This window comes from Kogia breviceps, chromosome 2, assembly GCF_026419965.1.
Source record: "Kogia breviceps isolate mKogBre1 chromosome 2, mKogBre1 haplotype 1, whole genome shotgun sequence".
NCBI lineage: Eukaryota > Metazoa > Chordata > Mammalia > Artiodactyla > Physeteridae > Kogia > Kogia breviceps.
The window spans coordinates 195,680,433-195,706,946 of record NC_081311.1 but is presented as its reverse complement, the minus strand read 5'-3'; the positions used below and the strand labels follow the sequence as shown (position 1 = coordinate 195,706,946).

Sequence of the window (26,514 nt, the reverse complement as noted above, 5' to 3'; positions counted from 1 at the left end):
CATCGTTGCAGTGAGAGAGCATTTTTTAAAAGGAATAGCAACCTCTTTTCCGAATGGAACTCCAGAGATAGGCTATATTCATAAAATAACAGGACCATCCTCTCTCTCTTGTCTTGGGCTTGAAACGTCTTTCCTCCGCCTTTCCACCCAAGAGAATCCAAAACCACCTGAAACTTGAAAATGTGGTGCGGGCTACTTACCGAAATACAATCCCTGCTATGAAGTAGAAGAGTCCAAGCGTATCCATGATGTTCCACAGGTCGGTAAAATAGTTCACCCCATTTATGTACCACTGCAGCACAGAGAGGGACAGAGAGAGGACACAGCAGCTTGGAAACATCAACTGCTTCCAGGTGTATTCTTGCTCACAAATTTCTTCCCGTATCCTTTTTGAGCCCATGATGCGCCAAGTACACCCTGCAACTGCCCTGTGCTGTTCCAGGGGGATTGGAAAGTAGGTTGCATGCTTGCTGTGCTGTTATTCATGTGTTGCTAACAAAGTCAAGATAAAAAGACTCGTGGATCCTAACTGTTTTTTAAAGAGAAACCTGCAGAGAGTGAGTACAACCTGTGTGGGCAAAGGTGGAACCCCCCCCCCTCCCCATAGCTGCCATGTACAGTGGTGTAGGCTGTGCACTGCACAACTCTACAGGGTGTTATCCATACTGCCATCATCACAGATTTGTGTGTTTACTGTAAAAATTTTCTGGCACATGGCAATAAAACATCTTATTAAAGAAACTTTTTTAAAAGTTTTTAAAACTTTTTTGTTTTTTGCACACAGGTGCTATGTGTGGCAGCTAGGAGGACAGACGTGGTCACAGAAATGACCGACAGGAAGAGTGTGCCTCAGTGATCCTTCCATCATGATTTGTATATATTGCTCATGATTTCTCAGAAGAAAGCATGTCAGGAAAACACTTAGAGAGGGCTAAGATTAACCATTAGAAGGCTGCATCTGGACAGCCTCTCTGGCAATCCATACGCTGGATTTGGGGGATTCCAGGGTGGTCATCTAACCCTTTCATTCGCCCATCCCCTCAAAACATATTTACTGAGAATCCACGGGATTGCAAACACCTGTGCTGGGCTCCTGGGACACAGAAACATCATCGGATTGGGTGTGATGTGGACACTCAAGGAATCTACTGGCCCACGGCAAAGACAGACGTTAAACATGTTTAAAATGAAACGTGATAAGGGTCAGGAGGGGAGGTAAGATCAAAGGTCCAAATGAGCTCCGATAAGGAAACCACCAGACTTGTAAAAGGCAGGAAAACAACAGCAAAGATGTGTCATCAAAGGAACGTGGCACTTTTCAAGTCTACTAAATGAACCACCAGCAGGGGTCCACCTGCTATTAAGATATCTTATTTCCTGTTCTGCTCCTGAAACCAAGGCCTAAGAAAAAAGCAGCAAAGGAACTTGCCCTTAGGCAGAGAGCCAGTGAGTGATGGGTCTTAGGGTTCTGAAATGTGGTTTCCTCTCTCCAGCATCACCCTGTTTCTTTAAACCCCGCCCCCCACAGAGATCCCACAATCTTAGACTTGGAAGAGATTCAAGAAACATCATCGGTTTCTCAACAAGGACTTCTTTTCACTCATTTATAAATGCAAACAGCAGCTTCAGTGGGCAAAGGGGTGAGGGCCGTTATGAAATCAAGTACCAAGGAAATATTAAAATCCCCCAGGTGTGAACTGACCCATTTGACCATGTTCCCTGGTGGGATGGCTGAACGCCTAGGCTCAGAAATGGGAGTCAGGATCCCTAACTGTCCACTTGGGTGGTCCCCAGTGAAACTGATCACCACCCACCAAGAACCATTTGCAAGATAAGGGTAGTTGGGACAGGCTCTACCTGCCACCTGCTTCCCTCTTTGAAACCCTGGCCTGAGAGGCAGGTAAGCACAGGGCAACAGGGCAGCCCCAGCCTGGCTCGGCCTCGGGCCACGTGTTGCGAAGAACCATAAGTAGATCAAGTCTGGGGCTGTGAGGCACCGTTGCAGTAAGAAGACATTTTTTAAAAGGAATAGCCGCCTCTCTTCGGAATGGAATGCCAGCTATTGGCTATATTCATAAAACACTGGGAGCATATTTCATCCTATCTCTCAGGATTTGGGGATTCAAGGGCCTCAAGAGTGAATGTGCTCTCCATGAAGGGACGCTGGGACTTACCTCGTTTTACATAAACATTCACAGTCTGTTTCATAGACCTAAGAGTTATTTAGCAACTATGTTTGCACTTATCGATTGCCTTGGTTAAAAATTCCAATTAACATAGCAACCTCTGTCTCCTGGGCAAGGGGACACAGGGAGACGCTGACAAGGATGCATTTGACCCCCAGACACTATCTGAAGCAGGTAACATCCTGCCTGGTTTTGCTTTTCGCTAACAAGTGTGAATTAGGTTAATTAAGACAGTGCCAGGCCGGCAGAGCTGCCTGAGGAAACCAACCCCATGAAGGATTCCAAAAGCCCGGAGTCTGCAGACCCGAAAGGGAAACAGCGACCCCAAGTGTCAGAGTCCTGTAACGACAGGAATCAGCAAGGCTGTGTTGTGGAGATGGGGCTCACAGACCACACGGTCAGAGCTGCCGCCGGACGGCAGCGGTGGCCTTGACCCCACGCTCCTGACCTTAAGCACAGGTGCGTCCCTCACCATCGCCTTAGTCTGCAGGACTGCTGAATTCAAACTGCCCCTGACGCAGACGTACAGAATGGACGTGAGGACACGGGGAGGGGGAAGGGTAAGCTGGGACGAAGTGAGAGAGTGGCATGGGCATATATACACTACCAAATATAAAACAGAGAGCTAGTGGGAAGCAGCCGCATAGCACAGGGAGGTCAGCTGGGTGCTTTGTGACCGCCTAGAGGGGTGGGATAGGGAGGGTGGGCGGGAGACGCAAGAGGGAAGAGATATGGGAACACATGTATATGTAGAGCTGATTCACCTTGTCGTAAAGTGGAAACTAACACACCATTGTAAAGCAATTGTACTCCAATAAAGATGTTAAAAAAAAACTGCCCCTTCAAAAATCACTTCTTCAAAGAAACAGAGGACACACTTGGACAAAGCTACACACCCCTAGCATCATCAAATACCACCCATTATGAAGGTAGAACAGCTGCGGCTCAGCCAGACCCTGTGGGCATCACAGCAGGCCTGGGGAGTAGCCGGGAAGCACATCAGAAACCCCGAACCTCCCCCTGAGGCTCCTGCCCACGGTCTGCCCCCACCCAGTGACCCCGCTCGGTGTCTCTCCCGAGCAAAGCTCCACACCCTCCACCTGCCGGGGGCCCCTCTCCGTGCAAAAGTGCACCTGTCCCGAGTCTCCTTCCTGCATGACTCGAATAAGGGATGCGCAGTTAAACGTACACGCGAATCTGAAGGGAGATGCTTGTGACGTAAGGACTCCACATTTTACCATCCCGAGTCCTCTAGGCCAACCTCCCCGTCAACTCAGGACGCGCTCATTCAGTGCTACTGGCGGCGCTCGCCTCCTCTCCCTGGAACCTCCCAGAAGAGACCCTGCCGGTCATCGCTACCTGGTACAAAGTCCATGAGGACAGAGATATTTGCCTGTTTGGTTCACCGCTGTATCCCCAGGGTCTAAGACACTGCCTGTGGTAGGTGCCCAATAAATATTTGTTGAAAGAAAGACTGCGTGAATGAAGTGCTTGGCTTAAGCCAGGATGACTCTCCCCGCATCCTCCTTCCAGGCCAAGCTCTGCCCCTAGAGCAAGCCAGGATAAGTCGTCTCTCTAGACCTCATGCTCCTTTAGATTCCTGGAGGATACAGATGACGTTTGGACTCTGTGACTTTAATGCAGCCAGGAGGCAGGGTCAGGACCAGGACGAGGGGAGAAATGTTGGAAGCGTGAGTGAGGGGCAGCCAGAAGCAGGAAAGGAACTTTTGACTTTTTACCAACCATTCCAAGAAGCTGCCAACAGCGCCCTCTGCTCAAAAGGGTACGTCTGAGCCCCCTCCTGCCAGCTTCCTCCCCACGTGCCTGGCGCTGGCTTCATGGTTCCCCCCTAACTCTCGGTCACAGCTCATCTCTGTGGTTGAATCAGGAAGACCCTGCCTTGTCAATTCGTTTTTTTAAAAAAGATACACGCACTTGCCAGAAACGTGACAACGCCCGCTCCTGTGCTAGGCTCCGAGGATCAGAGGTGAATAAGAAACAAACATCTGCATGAAGTCGTCTCCATGCCACCCAATTCTGGGCAAGAGCAGAGTCTGTGTGAGGAGCTGGAACTCCCCCAGTGGAGCTGGTGCCAGATGAGATGGGCAAGGCTTGCAGGTAGGACACCCTGTCCTCTTGCTCCCCTCAGTAACTTCCTGGTTATAGGTAGGTCAAGTCATTATGCTGTATGCCTTGAAAGTATACAGTGCTATATGTCAATAATATCTCAATAAGCTGAAAAAAATAACCACTTGCGGTAGGAAAGATGCCCATTTAAGGATGGGGAACAGAAGGTCAAAGAAATTAAGTAAGTTAGTACCATGCTATTTGCAATTCCTGCTGGTTTTTCCCTTTCTCTCTCTCTCTCTCTCCACTTATGTGTGCTCATGACTTATTTGCCCCACTGGGCCTCCCCGTCCACAGAGGATGAGAGGTCTGCTGGTCTCTCAAACAGGATGAGACGCAGGGCTTTCCCCCGGCAGCCAGACAAACCCCTCCAAACTCACGCTTTCATCCTCTTCCTCCGCAAAAGCCAAACTTTCTCTTTGATGTGCCTTTGAAAGCTGGTCAACCACACCCGGGAGCACAGCAAAGGAAGGGAGTCAGGGCCCCAGCACCCGACTGGTCTAGGAGGGAACACGCGCGACCCCGTGCAACGCCAGCTCCCACGACAACGTAACTCGGGAGGTTCCTAATTTTAAAGTTCTTGGTTAACTTTCTCACAATGGCCAGGGCCCATTCCCGTTTCAAATGCTGACTCTCCTTCCATCTTTCTCTGCTTCTCTCCAGCAGGATATTTTCACACCCTGGCTGCTGACACACAGAAGTCAGAAAAAAAGAGAGAGCTAGCAAGTAAAAGAAGGCCTCTGAGACTATATGGAAGGGGCTGTGGGTTGAATTGCTTACCCTCCAGATTCATACATCGAAGCCCTACCCCCCAGCACCTCAGGATGTGACCTTGTTTGGAAGTAAGGTCCTTGCAGATGTAATTAGTCAAGATGAGGTCATACTGGAGCAGGATGGGCCCCTGATCCAATGTGATTAGTGTCCTTATGACAAGGGGAGACTTGGACAGAGACATGCACACAGGGAGAATGCGGTGTGAGCACGAGGTCAGGGATTGAGCAATGCATCTACAGCCAAGGAACAGCAGAGATGGCCAGCAAATCTCCAGAAACTGGGGACGGGCCTGGAACAGGTTCTCCCTCACACCCTCAGAAGGAACCAGTCTTGCCCACAGCTTGATCTCAGACTTCTGGCTTTCAGAACAATGAGCTGATGAACTTGTGTTCTTTAAGCCACCCAGCTGGTGGTGCTTCATCACGGCAGCCCTAGCCCTAGCCCTAGCGAGCTAACACAGAAGTGCCCCGGACTGAACTGTGACCCCTTGAGCCAATGCCTGGGGCACCCATGAGGCTGATCTGAAGTCACAGAAACCCTCTGCGCTTCAGCAGGACCAGGTCCTGGGGGAGATTCGCTGGTAGACAGAAGGCCTGATACTCCTGCATGCTCGGCACAGTTCCACCTGTACTCCATCTCCAGCCCGCGTCTGCAGCTCCCACCTACTAGACAAGCAAAGGCAGATCCAGGGCACTGGTACCGGGACTCCTGCCACCCCTTGTGCCCATGGCAGACATTTCTAATTCATTAAGGATGTTCTCCTGCTGAAAATAGAGGCTCAGAATCTTTCTCAACCCAGGGCTCCTAGAAGCCACCAAAAAAAAAAAAAAAAAAAAGAATCTATTAGAGTTAGCATGAGAATCGAAACAATTTAGGAATCCTATTCCAGGCAGCAACTCTGTGGGGTCAAGAACAGCATGCTTTGCCCCTCCAAATATCTGGTATCACTTGGCACAGTATCTTGTACACTGTAAGCACCTAGGCCATACGTGTTGAATGGGTATGTTTTTGGGTTTGGGCTCATATGGGACAAGAGTGACAGCAATAGCAGTTCTCAGATATTTTGTAAACTACCATTTTAAAAGGATTTTCTGGGATGACTTTTCATGATGGTTTAGGGACAGCACTGACCTTCACCATCAACATTCATTCATTCAACAGTTATTAACTGAGCACCTGCTACGTGCCAGGCCTGGGCTAAGTTCGGATTAAGGGTGGGAAGAGGATGCCAAACAATGCAGATCCCAAGAAACTGGAGAAAACACCATGAATAAGTGACATGAACTCCCTGAAATTCACAAGGATGAATATGAATTTCTGACACTGTCAGTCTGACGTGCTGGGCGTTGAGATGCTCTTAGCTGGAAAGTCCTTCCAATTCCCCTGCCTCCCAGGGTGCTGCCTACCTCAGTGACAGGAATGACAGGATCACAAATGGCTCCTGATGATGGGAGTGGGTTTAAAAGTCCAAGGTCAACCTGCTCTTTGAACACATTCCCGAGTGCTTCACCTCCCCCAGTTCACATTAATTAGAGAGCAAAGCTTGGGCTTGTGGCTAGGGGATCTCATGGAAGAGCGCCTTCATGTTCATGGGTGGCCACCAAATGAGGACATTTATTTGGGGGAAATAATGACTTTGGAACTTGAAGACCAACTTCTGCTCCCCTTTGGCATTAGGAAGATGTCGCTCACTGAGGAGAGGAGGGGGCGCCCCACGTCGGGGCTGACCTACCTGTCTCACTTCATCACAGAACAGGACAAAGACCAGCGCGTAGAGGACCAGCTCCGGGGGTTGCGGCACAGAGTGGAAATCCATGAGCAGCACGTAGGCAAAGAGCAGGAGGAAGGCGATATAGAAGACCACGTTCCAGGAGAAGACCACAAACGGGGAGGTGAAGAAGGCCACGTAGTGCCACAGGAGCTTCCTGTGCTTGTCGAGGGGCTTCTTCCTGGACCGAGAAGTGACAGCATTGTCACCATCCCAGCCAACATCACTGTGTGGCCTACACCTCTCCTTCTGAACCCAGATGAACAGAGACCCACAGCTGGGCCAGGGACAGGTGGTGTCCAAATTGTGTGTTCTAAGTTTGACCCAGCCAAAATTCAGCCTCGGCATTTCATGCTTAACAGATCCAAATTCGGGCTCAGATACTGAAGACGTGACCCCACTTCTACCTCTTTGAAATCAAACCTGGGGGAAACCCACGGAGATCCCAGACCTAAAGTGCAGGGACTAGAGTGAACATCGTAATTTCCAGGCCTTAGGATCCTTTGCACAAGAGGCACACACACACAGATACATGTACACACACAGAGATGCATGTACACACACACAGAAGCATGTACACACACAGATGCTTGTACACACACAGATGTATGTATACACACACTCACACACAAGATTATGTGCCTTGCTTTCATACCTAAATGATACAAAGCCACAGCCAACCAAGGGTATAATAAACAGACACAGGATAATCTTCCAGTTCTTGGTGTCTCGGGAAATCTCTCCGTACCATTGCTTGGAAAGGAAATTCTACAGGAAACAGAGACAAAGAACACAGGTCCTTATTCATGCAATGACATGCTGGATCGCGTGCGACCTTTCTTCCCAGCCCTCAAACCTCTCCAAAATAAAGAACTCTCTGAATTGAGATCCTTATTCTTTTATATTAGTTACCTGGATTTTAAGGGGCTATGATTCAACCATATAAAATTCTGTTTGATTTTCAGTCCTTTTCTATGTTGGGTTCTGTGAACTTTAAAACAGAGGTTGTAAGAATCCAAATTCACTAAACCTATGGATTTTAACCAACTCTAATTCTCACTGTGTAAGTTTAAACAAGCACCTCTGTAGCTCCTTTTCCCTGAAAGGTCACAAATTCACACGACATCCAGTGCCACCTGCGGGGCCCCAAGGATTCATTTCCGGAGGCAGACAGGTGACACCTGTCAGGAACTGAAAGGAAGTCGGCAAGAGAGAGACCACTGGTGTCTCAACACCCATTTGAGCTCAAAAGGCACGGAAAAGCTTTCCCCAGACCGTATCTGCCCCTGAAAGGTGGAACAGGGCCTCCCACGAAGGCAGGAATTAGAAGCTCGTTTTGTCTCTGACAGCAGCACTGAAAGTCAACACGGAAGGGGAGGGCATAGGCTGAGTCACACGGAAGGACCCCGCGGCTCTCAGAAAAGATCATTTTGGGTATTTCCTGGTGATCCGGTGGTTAGGACTCCGCACTTTCACTACCAAAGGCCTGGGTTCGATCCCTGGTCAGGGAACTAGGATCCCGCAAGCCGCACAGCACGGCCAAAAAAACAACCCACAAGAACAAAAATGTCATGTCAATCAGAAGGGACCGGTATGTCTCCGTGGCGGAGCAGCGGGGACCTGAGGCCTTCCCAGCACTGTCTGGGGGGCTGGGACCCGGGTGCCCCATCCATACCCCGGCGCATCCCTCCAGGAGAGGACGGCTCCTCCCTAGAGCCCTGCCCCGTGCTGCCTGGGCTTCTGGGGCCGGCGAGTACTTGGCTCTTGAGGCCCCCAGGGAACCGCAAACTGCAGTTGGTGGGTAGATGCTCGGATGGGCAGCACTGGGGCAGGCGGCATGAAGCTCCCAGAAGCCCCCAGGAGGCAACTTCTCCTCAGCCTACCTGTGTCTGCTTCCTTCCCTTCTCCTTCCAGCCTCTCGGCCTCCACTCCCCTCGGGCACCTCCTGGACTCACGTCCAGCATAAGCTACTTGCAGTCAAATCCCCGTCTGGCGGCCTGCTTCCGCGGGGCACGCCGAGACAAGCCGGGTCCAGCCTTCCAGCCACGGCAGCCGGCCGGGTCTCCCAGGCAACCCTGACCCCAGCACTGGCCTCCCTCCAGCCCACTGCGACGCAGAGGCTAAACCAGAACAACAGCAAGGCTCCCTGTGTGTCCCTTGTCATCCATGACCACACTCACTGAATCTACTTGGCTGCAGTAGCAAACGGATCCTTTTGCGAACACAGTGCCAGTTCTTGGCTGCATGATACAATGCAAAGTCCGTAAGGCGGGCAATCATCATGGGACCAAATCCCAGCCCTGCCACTTCCTAGCAACCTGGGGAACGTTCCAGAAGCTCTCTGAGCTCCTGAGTCCTCCTCAGTAAAATGGGATGATGTCGACCTGCATGCGTGCTGTGAAGATGAAGCGTGATCACGTGTACAAGGGCTATGCAGACGAGTGTCGGTCCATCCATCTCTTCCCCGTCTTCCTCCCCTTCACACCAGACCCCTCCAGCCGCGATGGTGGGTGGAAAAAAATCTCCCCTCCGAAACCTGAGATACCAGGTGCAAACTGCTGTTAATGTAATTTGGGGCAGAACACGTCTACACTGGCTGAACCCCCTTCATACTAGTTTCTCTGCTGCCATTACTACTAGTAATAGTTCTAAGAGTAACAGCTACTATAAAGGGCTGGCCCCACTCACATATTATCTCACTGAATCCTCACAGCAACCCTTCCTTTACCCCCTATTATGCCCATTTTACAGATAAGGAAACTAAGGCTCGGAGAGTTCACGTAACCTGGCCCATCCATACACCTAGTTAGAGATGCACCGGATCCAGAGACCCAGCTGAAGGAAAGGCCCATTTCTGGGCATGATGTTTGGTGACCGCATGTTGTTTACCTGGACCCCGGGCTGAGCGATGAAATGCTGGTTCGTGGCCTCCACCGCCAGCTCCAAACAGCTGCTTCCGCCCCAGGCTTCACAGGAGTAGACCAGGAGCTGTTCCGCCAAGTCTTCATCGTTGCTGTAACACTCCGTGAACAGCTCTAAATGACATTGTCCCCAGAGAGAGGGAAACGGGAGGCACGGCTGACCAATACACGGAACTTTCCCGCCCCCGGGCCCACCAGCCAAGCCCAGACTTCCACGAAAGCCTGGCTGTGAGCACCCTGGATTATACAAGGCAAAGAGAACACCAGGACAATACAATTCTCTCCTGAACAAAGGGATCTTCTTTGGGGACCCCGCACACAGCACAGCGCCTCCTGGCAGCAGCTGTCCAGAAATGCCCACCGAATTGAGCTGCAGTGAACATGCGGAATGCCCTCTTTGGTGGGGTTCAGCCACTGGGGAGGGGATCCAGACCCTGAGCCACCCCCCATCTCATTTACCCTCTATGCTTTCGTGGTGAGGTTCTTTGCAGTTAAGGCACAGTGCAAAAAAAAAAAAAAAAGCCAAAATGACAATAAAAAACCCTGGCCCGGGGCTTCCCTGGTGGCGCAGAGGTTAAGAATCCGCCTGCCAGTGCAGGGGACAAGGATTTGAGCTCTGGTCCAGGAAGATCCCACATGTCGCGGAGCAACTAAGCCCGTGTGCCACAACTACTGAGCCCGCGTGCCTAGAGCCCCTGCTCTACAACAAGAGAAGCCACCGCAATGAGAAGCCCACGCACCTCAACGAAGAGTAGCCCCCGCTCGCCGCAACTAGAGAAAGCTCGCATGCAGCAACGAAGACCCAACACAGCCAAAAATAAATAAATAAAATTTTTTTAAAAAAGAAAAAATCTTAAAGAAAAAACAACAACACTGGCCTATTGCATTGAGAGTGTGCTTATATTTTGAGGCCTTATGACAAACAGACTGGTGTGTAGCTCCTCAGAGAAAATCCTTTAAAAGTTGAAATGCTCGGAGCTATTGCCTAGCTGAAGACAATCCAAACATAACGTAATACCTTGAAATTTTTCATATAGTAGAAGAAATCGTCAGACACCTTTTTCCCAACACAGAGAGGCTACATGCATGAACATTTCTTCATTAGATCAGACAACGGACAAACATGCCTGCATTTTGCAACGAGCCCCCTTGCACACTTAAAACTCCCCAGTGGAAAGAAGAAAACTGAGCCGGCCTAGAATTCTCTGTTGCTGCGAGGCAACTGGTGCTGGATTTCTCACAGTCCCGCGTGGTCCGGGCCCTCTGAGCAGGGGCAAGGGCAAGCTGTGTTCAAGGGCAGGTGAACAGCGAACAGAGGACAGATGTCTCAGCAGTGTCACACTCAGCGGGGCCTCTGCCCTCTTCCGTTCCAGGTGATGAGACACATCGCCCTGGAGGGGAGCTGGGCAGCTCGCCTGTTGCCTTGTGTTATAGAGGCTCTGAGCCTCCTAAGTTTGGGGAGATGTGGGACCACCAACACCAGCCCTTATTCACGTGACCTCGTGGGGAATCAAGGCACGGGGACCAGCCCAAGATGCTGCTCTGGCTGCTGCCTTTGCCATCAGTAATAAACCATCTGTGTCCCTAACCCAGGGGTCTGGGGTCTTCTGTCAGCATATGTATGGGAAGCTGGCAGGCTAATCTGTTAGCTTGCACGTCAGGTAAAACCTCACACGTGTCAAGGTTTCTGAACGGCATATCCCCCAGACGAAACACCCCAAGGCTTCCCTATGATGCTGAGTTACTTAGACCTGGCCTGGGTGTGGCCCTGGGCAGCTGTGGGATGAGAGAGCCTATATTTCACCACCTTCATTCTTGGAAAAGTCAGTAAATGCCACCTGGCGTGGCTGTGCCGGCCACGGCTCCCATTCTCAGAGGCTTACCCACTGCTCGGGTCTCGTACTCGTTTGCCAACTCCTCAGACTCCCCTGCAGCATTGATGTCATTCTTCACCTTGGCCAGAGTCTTCAGAAGCTTGCTGGCTCCCAGGGCTGCCAGAGTACAGCCCCTGGTCTTCCAGAGGGGCGAGAATGTCACAGTTAATTCGTAATCCCTTGCAGTCGAGTCAACATCAAAGTCAGACAAGCACAGATTGATGGCAAAAGCAGAAAATGGTAGAAATCTGAACTGTTCATAATGATTCCCAGTAAAATTTGCAATGTGCTCCAAGAGTCTTGAACCTGAATATACTCACAGTCTTAAACATGGAATTAACATACAAAAAGAAAATATCAAGATAAATGCATCACTAATCATTAGAAAAATGCAAATCAAAACTACAATGAGGTATCACCTCACACCAGTCAGAATGGCCATCACCAAAAAATCTACAAACAATAAATGCAGGAGAGGGTGTGGAGTAAAGAGAACCCTCTTGCACTGTTGGCGGGAATGTAAATTGATACAGTCACTATGGAGAACAGTACGGAGGTTCCTTAAAAAACTAAAAATAGAACTACCATACAACCCAGCAATCCCACTACTGGGCATATACCCTGAGAAAACCATAATTCAAAAAGAGTCATGTACCACAATGTTCATTGCAGCTCTATTTACAATAGCCAGGACATGGAAGCAACCTAAGTGTCCATCAACAGATGAATGGATAAAGAAGATGTGGTACATATATACAATGGAATATTACTCAGCCATAAAAAGGAACGAAACGGGGTCACTTGTAGAGATGTGGATGGACCTATAGAGTCAGTCATACAGAGTGATGTAAGCCAGAAAGAAAAAAACAAATATTGTATACGCATATATGTGGAATCTAGAAAAAATGTTACAGATGAACCTATTTGTAGGGCAGGAATAGGGACACAGACGTAGAGAACAGACATGTGGCCCCAGGGGTGGGACGGGAGGGTGGGACAAATTGGGAGGTTAGGTTTGACATAAATACCCTACCATGTGTAAAACAAATAGCTAGTGGGAACCTGCTGTATAGCACAGGGAGCTCAGCTCGGTGTTCTGTGGAGACCTAGATGGGGGGGCGGGGAAGGGGGGGAGGGAGGTCTAAGAGGGAGGGGATATAGGTATGCATATGGCTGATTCATTTCATTGTACAGCAGAAACTAACACAACATTGTAAAGCAATTATACTCCAATTTAAAAAAAGATAAATGCAGGAGAAGCTGATAGTTAGACGTGGCAATAGGAAGCCTCTGATGACCCACCATCATGCTGTAACAGTTCAGAGGGGGAAACTGGTCAAGGACACAAAGACTGACAATTGTAGTTAGTGAGAGTGTGTGTGTGAATCAATATTCAATACCTAATCTTAGGCTCTAAAAACAGAGAATGCAGCTTCTTTTCAACTGTTCATAAATCATTTATAAAAATCATTATGTGTGGAAGCACAAAGAAAAATCTCAATCCTTTCCCAAAGCAGGCTTTGTACAGGCCCTACTTCCTGCCTACAATGCAAGAAAGTTAGAAATTAATTTTAAATTAAACTTTAAAACCTCCTCCACTTGGAAGACAATCACACATCCACACAAACCTAAGAAGCAGGTGCCTCCTGGATTACCCACCAAGCCCAGAACTTTCCAGGGACCTCCCCTCCCAAACACACCCCTGTTCACATGGAAACAGGCACAACCATATCCACCGACATCAAATATCCCATTTCACTGAGGACGTTTTAGATTAGGTACGTGAGGTTTGAAAGGGTTAGAACCACCACAACCAAGCATACGTCTGCCGCAGACTTGGACATTTACCTGCTCCCAAATGGCTTTGGAAAGTTCCTTCTTGTTCTGAAGAATGGCCCAGATGAAGAGCGCCTGCAGGGGGTGCCGAGTAATAGGAGACACGTCCTGGGAGGGATTAGAGCAGGGGGTCAGCACATGCAGATGGATCATCACCTTGGCAGACACACTAGTATAAGAATGAAAACAGGGTCAGGATGCCCTAGGAGAGTGCCCCATGTTTGGAGGGCTCTGTAACTTGGTGTCTGAATCCATTTTCACAGAACAGTGATGTGAGTTTCAACAGAATCTTTGATCTATCATAAAAGACAACGTACAAGTAGATGGAAAGGTATAAAGGGTGAAAAAATGGGCCGACAGCAATTTAAAAACTGAATGACTTCTGACAGGCTGAAGAGAAAGCAGTTCCTTCTCATCACAGAAATCTCTTTCTCATCTAGAAAAATCATTCTAACTAAATTCTAACTTTCCAATAGTTGAAGTTCAATTATCACAACGTAAAACTAAAGTTATTTCTTTGGAGTGTTATTCAAAGTTACAATTCCTGATACATCAACTAAGAATCCCAGCTCCTATTCAGCCTCCCATATCTTCCAAGGGGACCTTTGCAGATAGAAAACTACTCTATGTATATATTCCTTTTAATCTTCCCTACAGGTTTTACCAAGATCCAAAATGTTTCTGGCATAGTTATGGATACTGTGGAGAATTTTAACATAAATAGTATCAAACAGTTTTTTAAACATTTCCAATTCCTTCAAACACCTAGCTCATTTAGATTTTTGCAACACACATGTAATAAAATTCTAAAACTATAAAAGATAATGACCTAGTTTGAGTTTTCCCAGAAGCAATCAAGCATTTGAGACAACTAGTTTATTTTGGACATGATTCCAGGAAAACCACTAGGAAATTGAGGAAATGAGATGGGAAAAGAAAGGACCAACAAGTTGTCATGGTAAATAACCAGAGATTAATCCCACTAGGCAACCCTTGGAGCCAGTGTAGGACACAGGTCTCAGAATTATCTCCTCTGAGCAGGGGTGTTGCTGAGGTATTTATACACCAACTTCTGGCAGTCACTGGGCTCTGACCAGAGCAGACCTTCAGCAAAGAGTTGCAGGTGCTAGAAACTGGGACTGCCTGTCCTTAAAATAGGAAATCTTGAGAGAATATAAGTGGTACATCCACAACACCTTCTCAAATGGAAACCTGGATTATCTCTTTACAAAGATTCACTGCCCCTTTTTATTCACAAAAGGAAACTCGGCAGTTCTCCAGTTCTCCAGTTCTTTCCACAGGTAGCAGAGGACTATTTTAGGCAGATCATGTCCAAAAGGCTAAGACATGATCAGGCAGCCAGTCATTTGTCCCCATTCCCTGCTAGATGCCTTCAGAAAGTGTGTCACACCAAGCTTTGCAATTAGGAAATACTTCAATAACTAGTTGTAAAGATAGCACAAAGAATAAAGCAAGAAAATGCACCACTTGTTACCTCGCTAGGACTTGCTAGCTTAAATAAAGGCAGTAGGAAAAAATAACAACCCCAACATGTTAACTACATGACAGCAATGAGGTAGGGAGTAGGAAAGATGGAAGTAGAGAGCTTTTTTGAGGGAAGACTCAAGAGAGCAAAGAATTCAAGCAGATGACAGTACACACATGGAGCTCTACGTCTATCTCATCCCTGATATTCCTGTCTTCCTTCCGGAAGCCTCTTCGGAAGTTAGCAACCAGTTTCCAGACGAACGTGAGGAGGGTGTCATTATAGGAATTCTTGGCAATCTGCAGGTTCTGATACACCAGGGTGCTGAAGTGATTGGAGAAGAGCTCAGTGAGGACGTCATTGGTGAGGAACTTCTGCAGGTTCAAGCCATTCTCCAGAAAGAGGCGGACAAACTTGGGTCTGTCCTTTATGAGAGCCATAAACATGACTTCCTGAAGGTCAGCAGACTGAGGAGAAAGAGCAGAGAGAGAATGCACAGCCTAAATCCAATCAAGAATACAAGGCATCTTTCTCAAGGCATTTCTTTCTCAGCCACATCGAATTTTCAAGCATGAGGTAAATAAAATTGATCTTCTCAGCTGTAACACAATATTAGATTACAGCTCAAACATCGAGGTGGGGGAAGCAGCGAGGTGGAATCTTTGAAATCAGCCAGATGTGAGCTTGGATGTGAATTGGTCTCTTGCTATTGTAAAGTGGAGATAATGACACCCACATGAGGATGATGTTGAGGGACTTCCCTGGTGGTCCAGTGGTTAAGACTTTGCCTTCCAACACAGGGGGTGCATGTTTGATCCCTGGTTGTGGAGATATGATCCCACATGCCTCGTGGCCAAAAGACCAAAACATAAAACAGAAGCGATATTGTAACAAATTCAATAAAGACTTTAAAAATGGTCCACATCAAATAAAAATCTCAAAAAAAAATTACATTAAAAAAAGGGATGATGTTGATCAAGAATTGATCCCAGTGTCTGGCATAAAGGAAGCACTTGCTCCACTAGGGGGCAGGGGGCTCATGGTACAGCTCACACCATTTCTCTGAGGTCTACACTGGACACAAATTGTGAGCCAACCACCAGCCAACTCTTCCTTCTGCGCCGTGGGGTCGCCCCACTGCCCTGCCCATGCCATGAGGCAAATGCCTGGTCATGTTACATAACCATGAGTCACTGGAACGCTTGACAATGATACCTGGTTATTATTTATCTTTACCTCTACTGTCTGGGCTCCTGATAATCCTTATCCCATAGAAGCTTATTAAGAATCTCAATAAAGATAATTAATGTGTACTTCAGACACAAACCCGTGGCCCACGGGCCACACCAGCTCTCAGATAGGTTCTGATTGTCCTCCATACTATTTCTTACAATTTGATTCAGTTGCCAACATTAAAAATTAGACAGTTCATAAAGATCCACATTGCCAGCATTAAAATCCAGATTCACAAGTAAATACCAGAAGCTCTGACAACACAGAGAACCGTCAGTTGGAGCCAAGTGGGGCAGCTCCAGGAGCCTGGGCACTGTAGCCCTGAGCCCCCCACTAGCCTCGCTGCTACTCGCCCAGCCCACCGTCCTCACTTTAACTGTCTGAGCCCTGCTTCCGGGGAATATCCCCTGCCAAGGGCAGCTCTGGCGGTGTCTGTTTCCGTCTGATGTTGGCCTCTCCGGGATCACACATTGCCTGAGAGCCAACTGTCAAGGGTCCCTTGAGTCCCCACACTGTGGCTCCAGGTGGGATAGGGACAAAAAGAGGTGGTTGCCCTGACAACCTGCACTGCTAACGAGTTCCCAGGTTGTGCTCATGCTGCCCCGGGTCCAGGGACCACCCTCTGAGAACCACTGGCCTACGGGGAAGAGACCAGCTTTGCAGTCAGACACACGTTTGTTTCCAAACCTTGGTTCTACCATTACCTTATGTGCGACCTCGAACAAGACTGTGTATCAACCTCAGTTTGCTCGTCTGTAAAATAGGTGCTTGGGGGGATGAAATGAGATAACACAGGTCAAGATGCCTTCAGAGATTCAAGTTCAGAGCAGGCCCTCAGAAAACCATCAGAATGGCCCTCCTGTGGTATCCATGGAGCCCTGGCTTATTAACCAGCAAAATGAGGTCTCAGAATTATCTAAGAAGGTGGGGCAGGGCACATCCCTGTGATGGCTGGCACCACAGCCAAGTGAACTAGCACAGTGAAGCTGCTTTGTGCACCACAAAAGGTTATGCAAGATTTTTAGTTATTTTTAAACAAAGACTTATATACGGCTTAATATGTGCCAATGTTCTAAGCACTTCAGAAATATTATCTGATTTAATCATCATAACAATCCAATGAGGTAGCTACCACTATTATTACCATCTCTGTTTTCAGATGAGCAGTGGTGTGCTGGTAAATACTTTACAACCAACACTCTGGAAGAAAATAATAAGCCCTGATTTGACCATTGCTACAGTGTAAATGCTCCCAACATGGCCAGTCTTTGGCTACCATGTGACATCATTGAATGCACAATTGGGACCCAACACAGAGTAGCAAGTACAGTGTTTCCAGAATGCAGATACAATAGACATAACCTCCAGAATATAGATCAGAGTAAATGTAGTAAAATATTTAGAACGGGACGAGTTTGATTATGATTATTTATTGCCTTTGTTTTTAATAAAATTTATTTAGTTCTAAGAGTATAGTATTTGATTTTTTTTTTTTTTTTTTTTTTTGCGGTACGCGGGCCTCTCACTGTTGTGGCCTCTCCCGTTGCAGAGCACAGGCTCCAGACGCGCAGGCTCAGTGGCCATGGCTCACGGGCCCAGCCGTTCCGCGGCATGTGGGATCCTCCCGGACCGGGACGCGAACCCGCGTCCCCTGCATCGACAGGCGGACTCTCAACCACTGCGCCACCAGGGAAGCCCTAGTATTTGATTTTTAATGACTGTATTTAACAACTGACTCAAAAAACCTTAAAAATTTTTAGCAGTCAGCTCTTGCTAAAACCAGTATGAACTGACCCCAATTCACCACTGTACAAGGAAACTGAGGAAGGTTAAGTAACTTGCAGAGGTTAAGTCATGCTGATGGGCTGGCTCCAGAATCCATACTCTCAACCATTATGTCCTTCACTCAACTTTCTTTAGCTGAGTTAATAAAACTAAATGTACTATTCAATGCATGCCTGAGTTTATGTTTATTTGTACCATCTGATGTCACTTAAATAGAACATTTCACACACAGGGGTTCATTTCTGAATCAATTACCTAGATCTACATACAGTTCTGTTTTCCCTCAACTAACTAAAGGCTTGCCATGTGAGATAGGGTTCATTATACTGCAAAAACCAAAGATAATGTTTGCTAAAGGAATGAATAATTTAAAAACCCATAAGCCATGACTTTATATGGATTCTATTATTAAAATTGATCTCATGTAAGTAAGGATAAATGAAGTCTTCATCTTTGATTATACAACTATAGGCCTAAATGTGTTTTCACGGCCCACCAGTGACTGAAGAGCTTAAAACAAAGAAGCCTCCACCTTGCAGATCCAAGTGTGATGGTTTATAATTGTTCCTAGAAAACAGATCTCCTAAGGCGGATCTCACTTTAGTTGTACACAAGAGGGTGCTGCTGGAAAATGCAGGTCTTACAACTCTCATCAAATTCAAAGTGAGAAAAGTCATTCTACTGGAAACAAATACAGATTTTCTGGACATACAACGTCCATATTGGAGGTACTCGTTTGCCTGGGGGAGTCCTATTTTCTAACTCTAAGATATTCATTGTATGTCTTTAATCAACTTGCTCTATTTTTCTCTTATGCGTCTCACTGCTGACAATTCTCTTATGAGAACTTGGCTAAGGAGGTGGGGCAGGGCACAAAATGAGTACTGCTGTCTGGATTTTTAGTTGAGTTACTTCTGATAAACCCCCTTTCAATCATCCTGCACTTAGTTTCCCCACATTTCTTTCCATCAACTCCCAGGAGGAAATCTGCGCCTCAACATCTCGATGGAGAATCGCCTCTCACATCATGGCGGGACAGCTATAAACTTTGGATGGTAATGGTAGGTTGATGTTACCTTACATTAGTGTATTTATTTTTATTATCTCTTTGCAAGGAACCTACTAAGTCACTGTTATTATCCCCTACTACAGATGAGGAAAGTGAGCCTTGGCAACACTGATGTACCAGGACAGAACAATCCTTTACAACATTCAAGGGCAAAGACCCTGTCAGAAATGGACCAGACCTGTCACTGGAATAACCCAGGAGGGCTTCCTATGTACCTCCCACCAGCGGTCATTGGTGAAAATCTCCTCACTGGCTAGGTCCAGCTGGTTCCACTCCAGCAGAAGCTTCAGCTGCCCATTCCAGTTATCCTTATCTTGTTCATTGGTGCTAAAGGCTGTAAGAGGACAGGGAAAAAAATCAACTCACCAAACACCCAGAAACAAGAGAGTCAGAGCCATTCCATATGGCCAGTTATCAGAGCCATTTATCAGAGGAGACTCTAAGCGTGTCCTCTTACAATCAGACACTCAGAGCTGTCATTTCACTGACAGTTTATTTTCACTCAATCTTATCCATATTCTGTATGTCCCAAAGCATGTAGTGTGGATCAGTTTAGGTGATAATATCTTTCCATTTCCTATCCTAACAGTGTAACTATGGTATATGGATATTTTTCCATAGATTCAGATTCCATAAATGTCACATTTCCAGGACCACATCTGACTTTTACTGTATCTAAATCTACGACATAATGAGCTCTATCCTAACAATATTCCACTTGTCTTTTTCAGAGCTAATAATTTCTGTACCTATGTATCTCTACAGATATAGTCCCATTTTAATAAATATCCTTACAACCAAATTTATGACAAGCACAGTAAGAATGATTCTGATAAATAGCTAATGCTTAAAGTGCACTTCTCTTGTGCCTTTCCCTGCTCTGCATGCCTTAAATATATTAATCGGATGGCTCAACTCTACGTGGTCTTTGCCAGGGTTCTATTTACTTCAGGTAATTAATTGATGGGATTCTCAGACAGCAAAGTTCACACATGAGGATTTAAAAACTGAGGTTCATTCATAAGCATAGGAGATGTGTTAACCCCTGAAAGTGAATGCAAAATTATCTATGTGTGTGTGCACGTGTGTACACAGATGTGGAATCCTAGGACAAAGGTCCATAGCTTTTATCATATTCTCAAAGTGTCCAAGACTCAGATAAAGATTCTAAACCACTGTTAGAGACAGCTCTTTGGAAAGCACTGTGATCATATTTAACTGATATTTTGATGACATAAAAATTCTTGTTCTGTTAAATATATACAACCAAGGAGATTTAACTCAGCAGGTCAATAGTAGTTATTCCAACTTCTAATATATGCTAAGCAAAATTAAGTGCAAGATTATATTTCAGTAAAGCTGTTTTAAAAAATAAATGGAAGCCGTTAAAAGCCACAGAAAGCAACACAAAGCTGAAACTTCTACAGGAGCTAATTTTACTCACCTTTGTACAATGCATAGGAGATAGCATTGCTCACAATTTCATCCCCAGCTTCTTCTATTTTAATAATGGTTAATAGGTGAGAACTTTCGAGAATTTCTTTGATCTGGCAAGATTCAGAGAGCAGAGTTGTCAGCCACCTGATTTCAGGCTCAAGGAGCATAAAGTCTCTTTTGGTGAGAGGAATGTTTTATTCCATTTTTTTAAAGACCACCTATAGCAATGTTCCAAATCTCCTTCCCTCTTCTACAGCGCCTGCACCCACAGCATCTAATTTCTAAATTGGAATAGTGAGTCCTTGACCACAATGAGAATAAAGTACTGGCTCTACAAGGGCACATATATCAACAAGTCCCTATCAAAAAGCTGAGAGAGGAACCCTCCTACATTGTTGGTGGGAATGTAAATTGGTACAGCCACTATGGAGAACAGTATGGAAGTTTCTTAAAAAACTAAAAATAGAGCTACCATATGATCCAGGCATCCCACCGTTGGGCATATATCCAGAGAAAACCATACTTCAAAATGATACATGCACCCCAATGTTAATTGGAGCACTATTTACAATAGCCAGGACATGGAAGCAACCTAAATGTCCATCGATGGAAGAACGGATAAAGAAGATGTGGTGTGTGTGTGTGTATATATATATATATATATATATATATATATGATGGAATATTACTCAGCCATTAAAAAGGGAACAAAATAATGCCATTTGAAGCAACATGGATGGACCTAGAGATTGTCATACTGAGTGAAGTCAGACAGAGAAAGACAAATATCATATGATATCACTTACATGTGGAATCTAAGAAATAATGGTACAAATGAACCTACTTACAAAACAGAAACAGAGTCATAGATGTAGAAAACAAAATTAGGGTTACCAAGGGGGAAAGGGGGGACAGGAAAGATAAATTGGGATTGGCATGTACACACCACTATACATAAAAATAGGTAACTAATAAGAACCTACTGTATAGCACAGGGAACTCTACTCAGTACTCTATAATGATCTATATGGTAATAGAATCTAAAAAAGAGTGGATTTATGTATATATATAAAACTGATTCGCTTTGCTGTATAGCAGAAACCAACACAACATTGTAAATCAACTATACTCCAATAAAAATTATTATTATTATTTTTTGCGGTACGCGGGCCTCTCACTGTTGTGGCCTCTCCCGTTGCAGAGCACAGGCTCCCGATGCGCAGGCTCAGTGGCCATGGCTCATGGGCCCAGCCGCTCCGCGGCACGTGGGTTCTTCCCAGACGGGGGCACAAACCCATGTCCCCTGCATCGGCAGGCGGACTTTCAACCACTGCGCCACCAGGGAAGGCCTAAAAATTAATTTTTTTAAAAAAAGCTGAGAGACTTATTGACTAGGGATGAGTGTGTGTGTGTAACACATGGTAGGTGCTCAGTTGTTAAATGAGTGAATAAATGCAAAAAAGACAACAGAAGACCACAGAAGTAGTCCGAGTGTGGACACAGGGCTTAGATTATAGGAAGGAAATTTCAGTGTGAACAAAAGCCAAGACAACTTTGTGACTGACTAAAGAGACAAGGAATTCACTATATTATCCTTTGTGATTTTTCTGTAAAGTTTAATTTTAAGACATTTTTAAGATTCAACAGCTGGGGGAGAGGCAGAGCCCTTGATTCCAAGGATTCAGGCATTGGCGAGCTTGGTGGGAGCTTGGCAAGGAAGAGCTCCTTCTGGAGGAGGGAACGAGTCTGGCTGTGGTTAGACTGAGTTCAAGATGGTGGTGGGCTTTCCCGGCAACATTTGGAAATGAGGTCCTGAAACTACAGAGAGTTTCAGCTGGGTGGAGAGGGAAGCCTCAGGTCAGGCTGGAAGGGTGAAGATGTGGACTAAAAAGGGCCCTTGCATATATCCAGAAAAGATGAAAACTCTTAATTCAAAAAGATATATGCACCCCAGTGCTCATGGTAGCACTACGTACAGTAGCCAAGACATGAAAGCAACCCAAGTGCCCATCAACGGATGAATGGATAAAGAAGATGTTTGTGTGTATATATATACACATATATATGTATATATATAACTGAATCACTTTGCTGTACACCTGACACTAACACAATAGTGTCACTCAGCTATAGTTCAATTTAAAAAAAAAAAGAAAAAAGAAAAGCCCTTGGATTTGGACTTTAGGAGGTGACCTCAAGGCTGCAGTTTCCTGGGAAAAATAGTATCAGAGGCCCTAGTTCAAAGGACATCTGAGGGTGATGAGGAAATAAATGAAATCATCAGGAAAACACAAGTCTCAGTGGGTTTGATGGAGAGAGGAGGAGGGGCTGACAGCAGGAGGGGAAGGGCCCTCTCATTACGCGGGCAGCCTTTGTTCAGGCAGAGGAAAGGGGTCCAGCCAGAAATGACAGGAAGGGAGAGGTCTAGGTCCCAAGATTCTGGGGCACAGGTGGGGGTAAGCAGCACAGATGGGGTGAGACATCTTTTCCTTCAAAATGAAAAGGAAGAAGGAGAAGGTGAATATGGATACAGAGCAAACTGATGGGACCCAGAGATGCTGCAGGGGCACCTACCTCATCCCCCCTCCCCACTCTCGCCTCCTCGGACCCTAACCCTCCACTGCAGCTGGGGTGACCTTAACTGAATACACTTGGATCACACCTCACCCTGCCTCAAACACTTCAGTGACTTCCCACTACACCTGAACAAGGACAAAACCCTCAAAAGTCCTCCAGTTTCCACCCACAGTATCCACCCTCATTGCCAACTTTCAAATCCTTGGTAGCCATGCTTACCTCACATCTCAGGAACTTTGCACCAAACAACCCCAGCCCTCACCCTTGAACCCCACCCATCATTCAGACATGGCTCCCACACCACTTCCCCTGAGAAGCCCTCCCTTGAAAGGCCTTCCACACCAGGCCAGGCTCCCTTGGCTCAAGCCCTGTGTATCCATGCTACCTTTCTTCAGAACACCCTTTCTGTTTTGAAACTATACAATACATTGTATTGTAATCACTCAACATGAATTTTTTTCAATTTCTGTGTTCTCTCTGAGAACAAGCACTCCCTGTTGCATATACTATTCTTTCTGAAATGCCTGTTCCAGTAGCAGGCATACAGTATGTGCTCAATAAATAACAACTAAACAAATCCAAGTGTTTGAAATGAATGAATGAATGATACCTTGGTTGGTTGATAGACTGGAATACTCTGAAGGGTCAAGTTCTTGAGAAGGTGGGGAGTAGATACAGCAGAATAACTATGAGAGCACTGCTACGGGAGGAGGGCCTGGTCCCAGTGGGGAAGAATACAGGGTCTCTTGAAGAGGATGAGAAACCTTGAGGTCAGGTTTGGGGGCTCTTTGTCCACATGATCAGTGAGGTCACCCACAATTACCCTGGGAGGTTGCTCAATTAATATCTGATTGGAGATTGGTTCAAGATGGCAGAGTAGAAGGACGTGCACTCACTCCCTCTCATGAGAGCACCAGAATCACAAATAACTGCTGAACAATCATCAACAGGAAGACACTGGAACTCACCGAAAAAGATACCCCACATCCAAAGACAAAGGAGAAGCCGCAATGATATGGTAGGAGGGGGGCAATCACAATAAAATCAGATCCCATAAATGCTGGGTGGGTGACTCAAAAACTGGAGAACACTTAAACCACAGAAGTCCACCCACTGGAGTGAAGGTTCTGAGCCCCACATCAGGCTTCCCAACCTGGGTGTCCGGCAACAGGAGGAGGAATTCCTAGAGAATCAGACTTTGAAAGCTAGTGGGATGTGACTGCAGGACTTTGACAGGACTGGGGGGAACAGAGACCCCACTCTCGGAGGGCACACACAAAGTAGTGTGCGCATCGGGACCCAGGGGAAGGAGCAGTGACCCCATAGGAGACTGAACCAGACCTACCTGCTAGTGTTGGAGGGTCTCCTGCAGAGGGGGGGTGGTGGCTGTGGCTCACTGTGGGGACAGGGACACTGGCACCAGAAGTTCTGGGAAGTACTCCTTGGCGTGAGCCCTCCCAGAGTCTGCCATTAGCCCCATCAAAGAGCCTAGGTAGGCTCCAGTGCTGGGTCACCTGAGGCCAAACAACCAACAGGGAGGGAACCCAGCCCCACCCAGACAAGCAGACAAGAGAATTAAAGTTTTACTGAGCTCTGCCCACCAGAGCAACACCCAGCTCTACCCACCACCAGTCCCTCCCATCAGGAAGCTTGCACAAGCCTCTTAGATAGCCTCATCCACCAGAGTGCAGACAGCAGAAGCAAGAAGAACTACAATTCTGCAGCCTGCGGAAGGAAAACCACATTCACAGAAAGACAGACAAAATAAAAAGGCAGAGGACTTTGTACCAGATGAAGGAACAAGATAAAACCCCATAAAAACAACTAAATGAAGTGGAGATAAGCAACCTTCCAGAAAAAGAATTCAGAATAATGAGACTAAAGATGATCCAGGACCTCAGAAAAAGAATGGAGGCAAAGATAAAGAAGATGCAAGAAATGTTTAACAAAGACCTAGAAGAATTAAAGAACAAACACCTAGAAGAATTAAAGAACAAACAAAGCGATGAACAATACAATAACTGAAATGAAAAATACACTAGAAGGAATCAATAGCAGAATAACTGAGGTGGAGGAACGATAAGTGACCTGGAAGACAGAATGGTGGAATGCACTGCTGCAGAATAGAATAAAGAAAAAAGAATGAAAAGAAATGAAGACAGCCTAAGAGACCTCTGGGACAACATTAAACGCAACAGCATTCACATTATAGAGGTCTCAGAAGGAAAAGAGAGAGAGAAAGGACCCAAGAAAATATTTGAAGAGATTATAGTCAAAAACTTCCCTAACATGGGAAAGGAAATAGCCACCCAAGTCCAGGAAGCGCAGAGAGTCCCAGGCAGGATAAACCCAAGGAGAAATATGCCAAGACACATAGTAATCAAACTGACAAAAAATAAAGACAGGCTTCCCTAGTGGTGCAGTAGTTGAGAGTCCGCCTGCCGATGCAGGGGACACGGGTTTGTGCCCTGGTCCAGGAAGATCCCACATGCCGCAGAGCGGCTGGGCCCATGAGCCATGGTCGCTGAGCCTGCGCTTCCGGAGCCTGTGCTCCACAACGGGAAAGATCACAACAGTGAGAGGCCCACGTACAGCAAAAAAAAAAAAATTAAAGACAAAGAAAACTTATTGAAAGCAGCAAGGGAAAAATGACAAATAACATACAAACAAGGGAACTCCTATACGGTTAACAAGTGATTTCTCAGCAGAAACTCTACAGGCGAGAAGGGAGTGGCATGATACATCTAAAGTGATGAAAGTGAAGAACCTACAACCAAGATTACTCTACCCAGCAAGGATCTCATTCAGATTTGATGGAGAAATTAAAACCTTTACAGACAAGCAAAAGCTGAGACAGTTCAGCACCACCAAACCAGCTCTACAACAAATGCTAAAGGAACTTCTCTAGGCAAGAAACACAAGAGAAGGAAAAGACCTACAAGAACAACCTGAAACAATTAAGTAAATGGTAATAGGAATATACATATCGATAATTACCTTAAGTGTAAATGGATTAAATGCTCCCACCAAAAGACACAGACTGGCTGAATGGATACAAAAACAGGACCCATATATATGCGGTCTACAAGAGACCCACTTCAAACCTAGGGACACATACAGACTGAAAGTAAGGGGATGGAAAAAGATATTCCATGCAAATGGAAATGAAAAGAAAGCTGGAGTAGCAATACTCATATCAGATAAAATAGACTTTAAAATAAAGAATGTTACAAAGGACAAGGAAGGACACTACATAATGATCAAGGGATCGATCCATGAAGAAGATATAACAATTGTAAATATTTATGCACCCAACATAGGAGCACCTCAATACATAAGGCAAATATTAACAGCCTTAAAAAGGGAAATCGATAGTAACACAATAATAGTAGGGGACTTTAACACCCCACTTTCACCAATGGACAGATCATCCAAAATGAA

General features: G+C 46.2%; 1 protein-coding gene across 1 annotated transcript in view; it reads right to left on the bottom strand.

The window, feature by feature from the left end:
• TRPM8 (transient receptor potential cation channel subfamily M member 8) overlaps window positions 1-26,514 on the bottom strand; it is a 74,934-nt gene that overhangs the window by 34,727 nt on the left and 13,693 nt on the right. The window contains exons 6-14 of the mRNA XM_059052901.2: window positions 20,504-20,606; window positions 19,275-19,393; window positions 15,149-15,439; window positions 13,499-13,594; window positions 11,660-11,789; window positions 9,745-9,890; window positions 7,511-7,623; window positions 6,820-7,036; window positions 201-292 (exon numbers count right to left, since the gene is read on the bottom strand). Of these exons, the coding sequence (XP_058908884.2) occupies window positions 201-292; window positions 6,820-7,036; window positions 7,511-7,623; window positions 9,745-9,890; window positions 11,660-11,789; window positions 13,499-13,594; window positions 15,149-15,439; window positions 19,275-19,393; window positions 20,504-20,606 (1,307 nt within the window). The remainder of the gene's footprint in view (window positions 1-200; window positions 293-6,819; window positions 7,037-7,510; window positions 7,624-9,744; window positions 9,891-11,659; window positions 11,790-13,498; window positions 13,595-15,148; window positions 15,440-19,274; window positions 19,394-20,503; window positions 20,607-26,514) is intronic.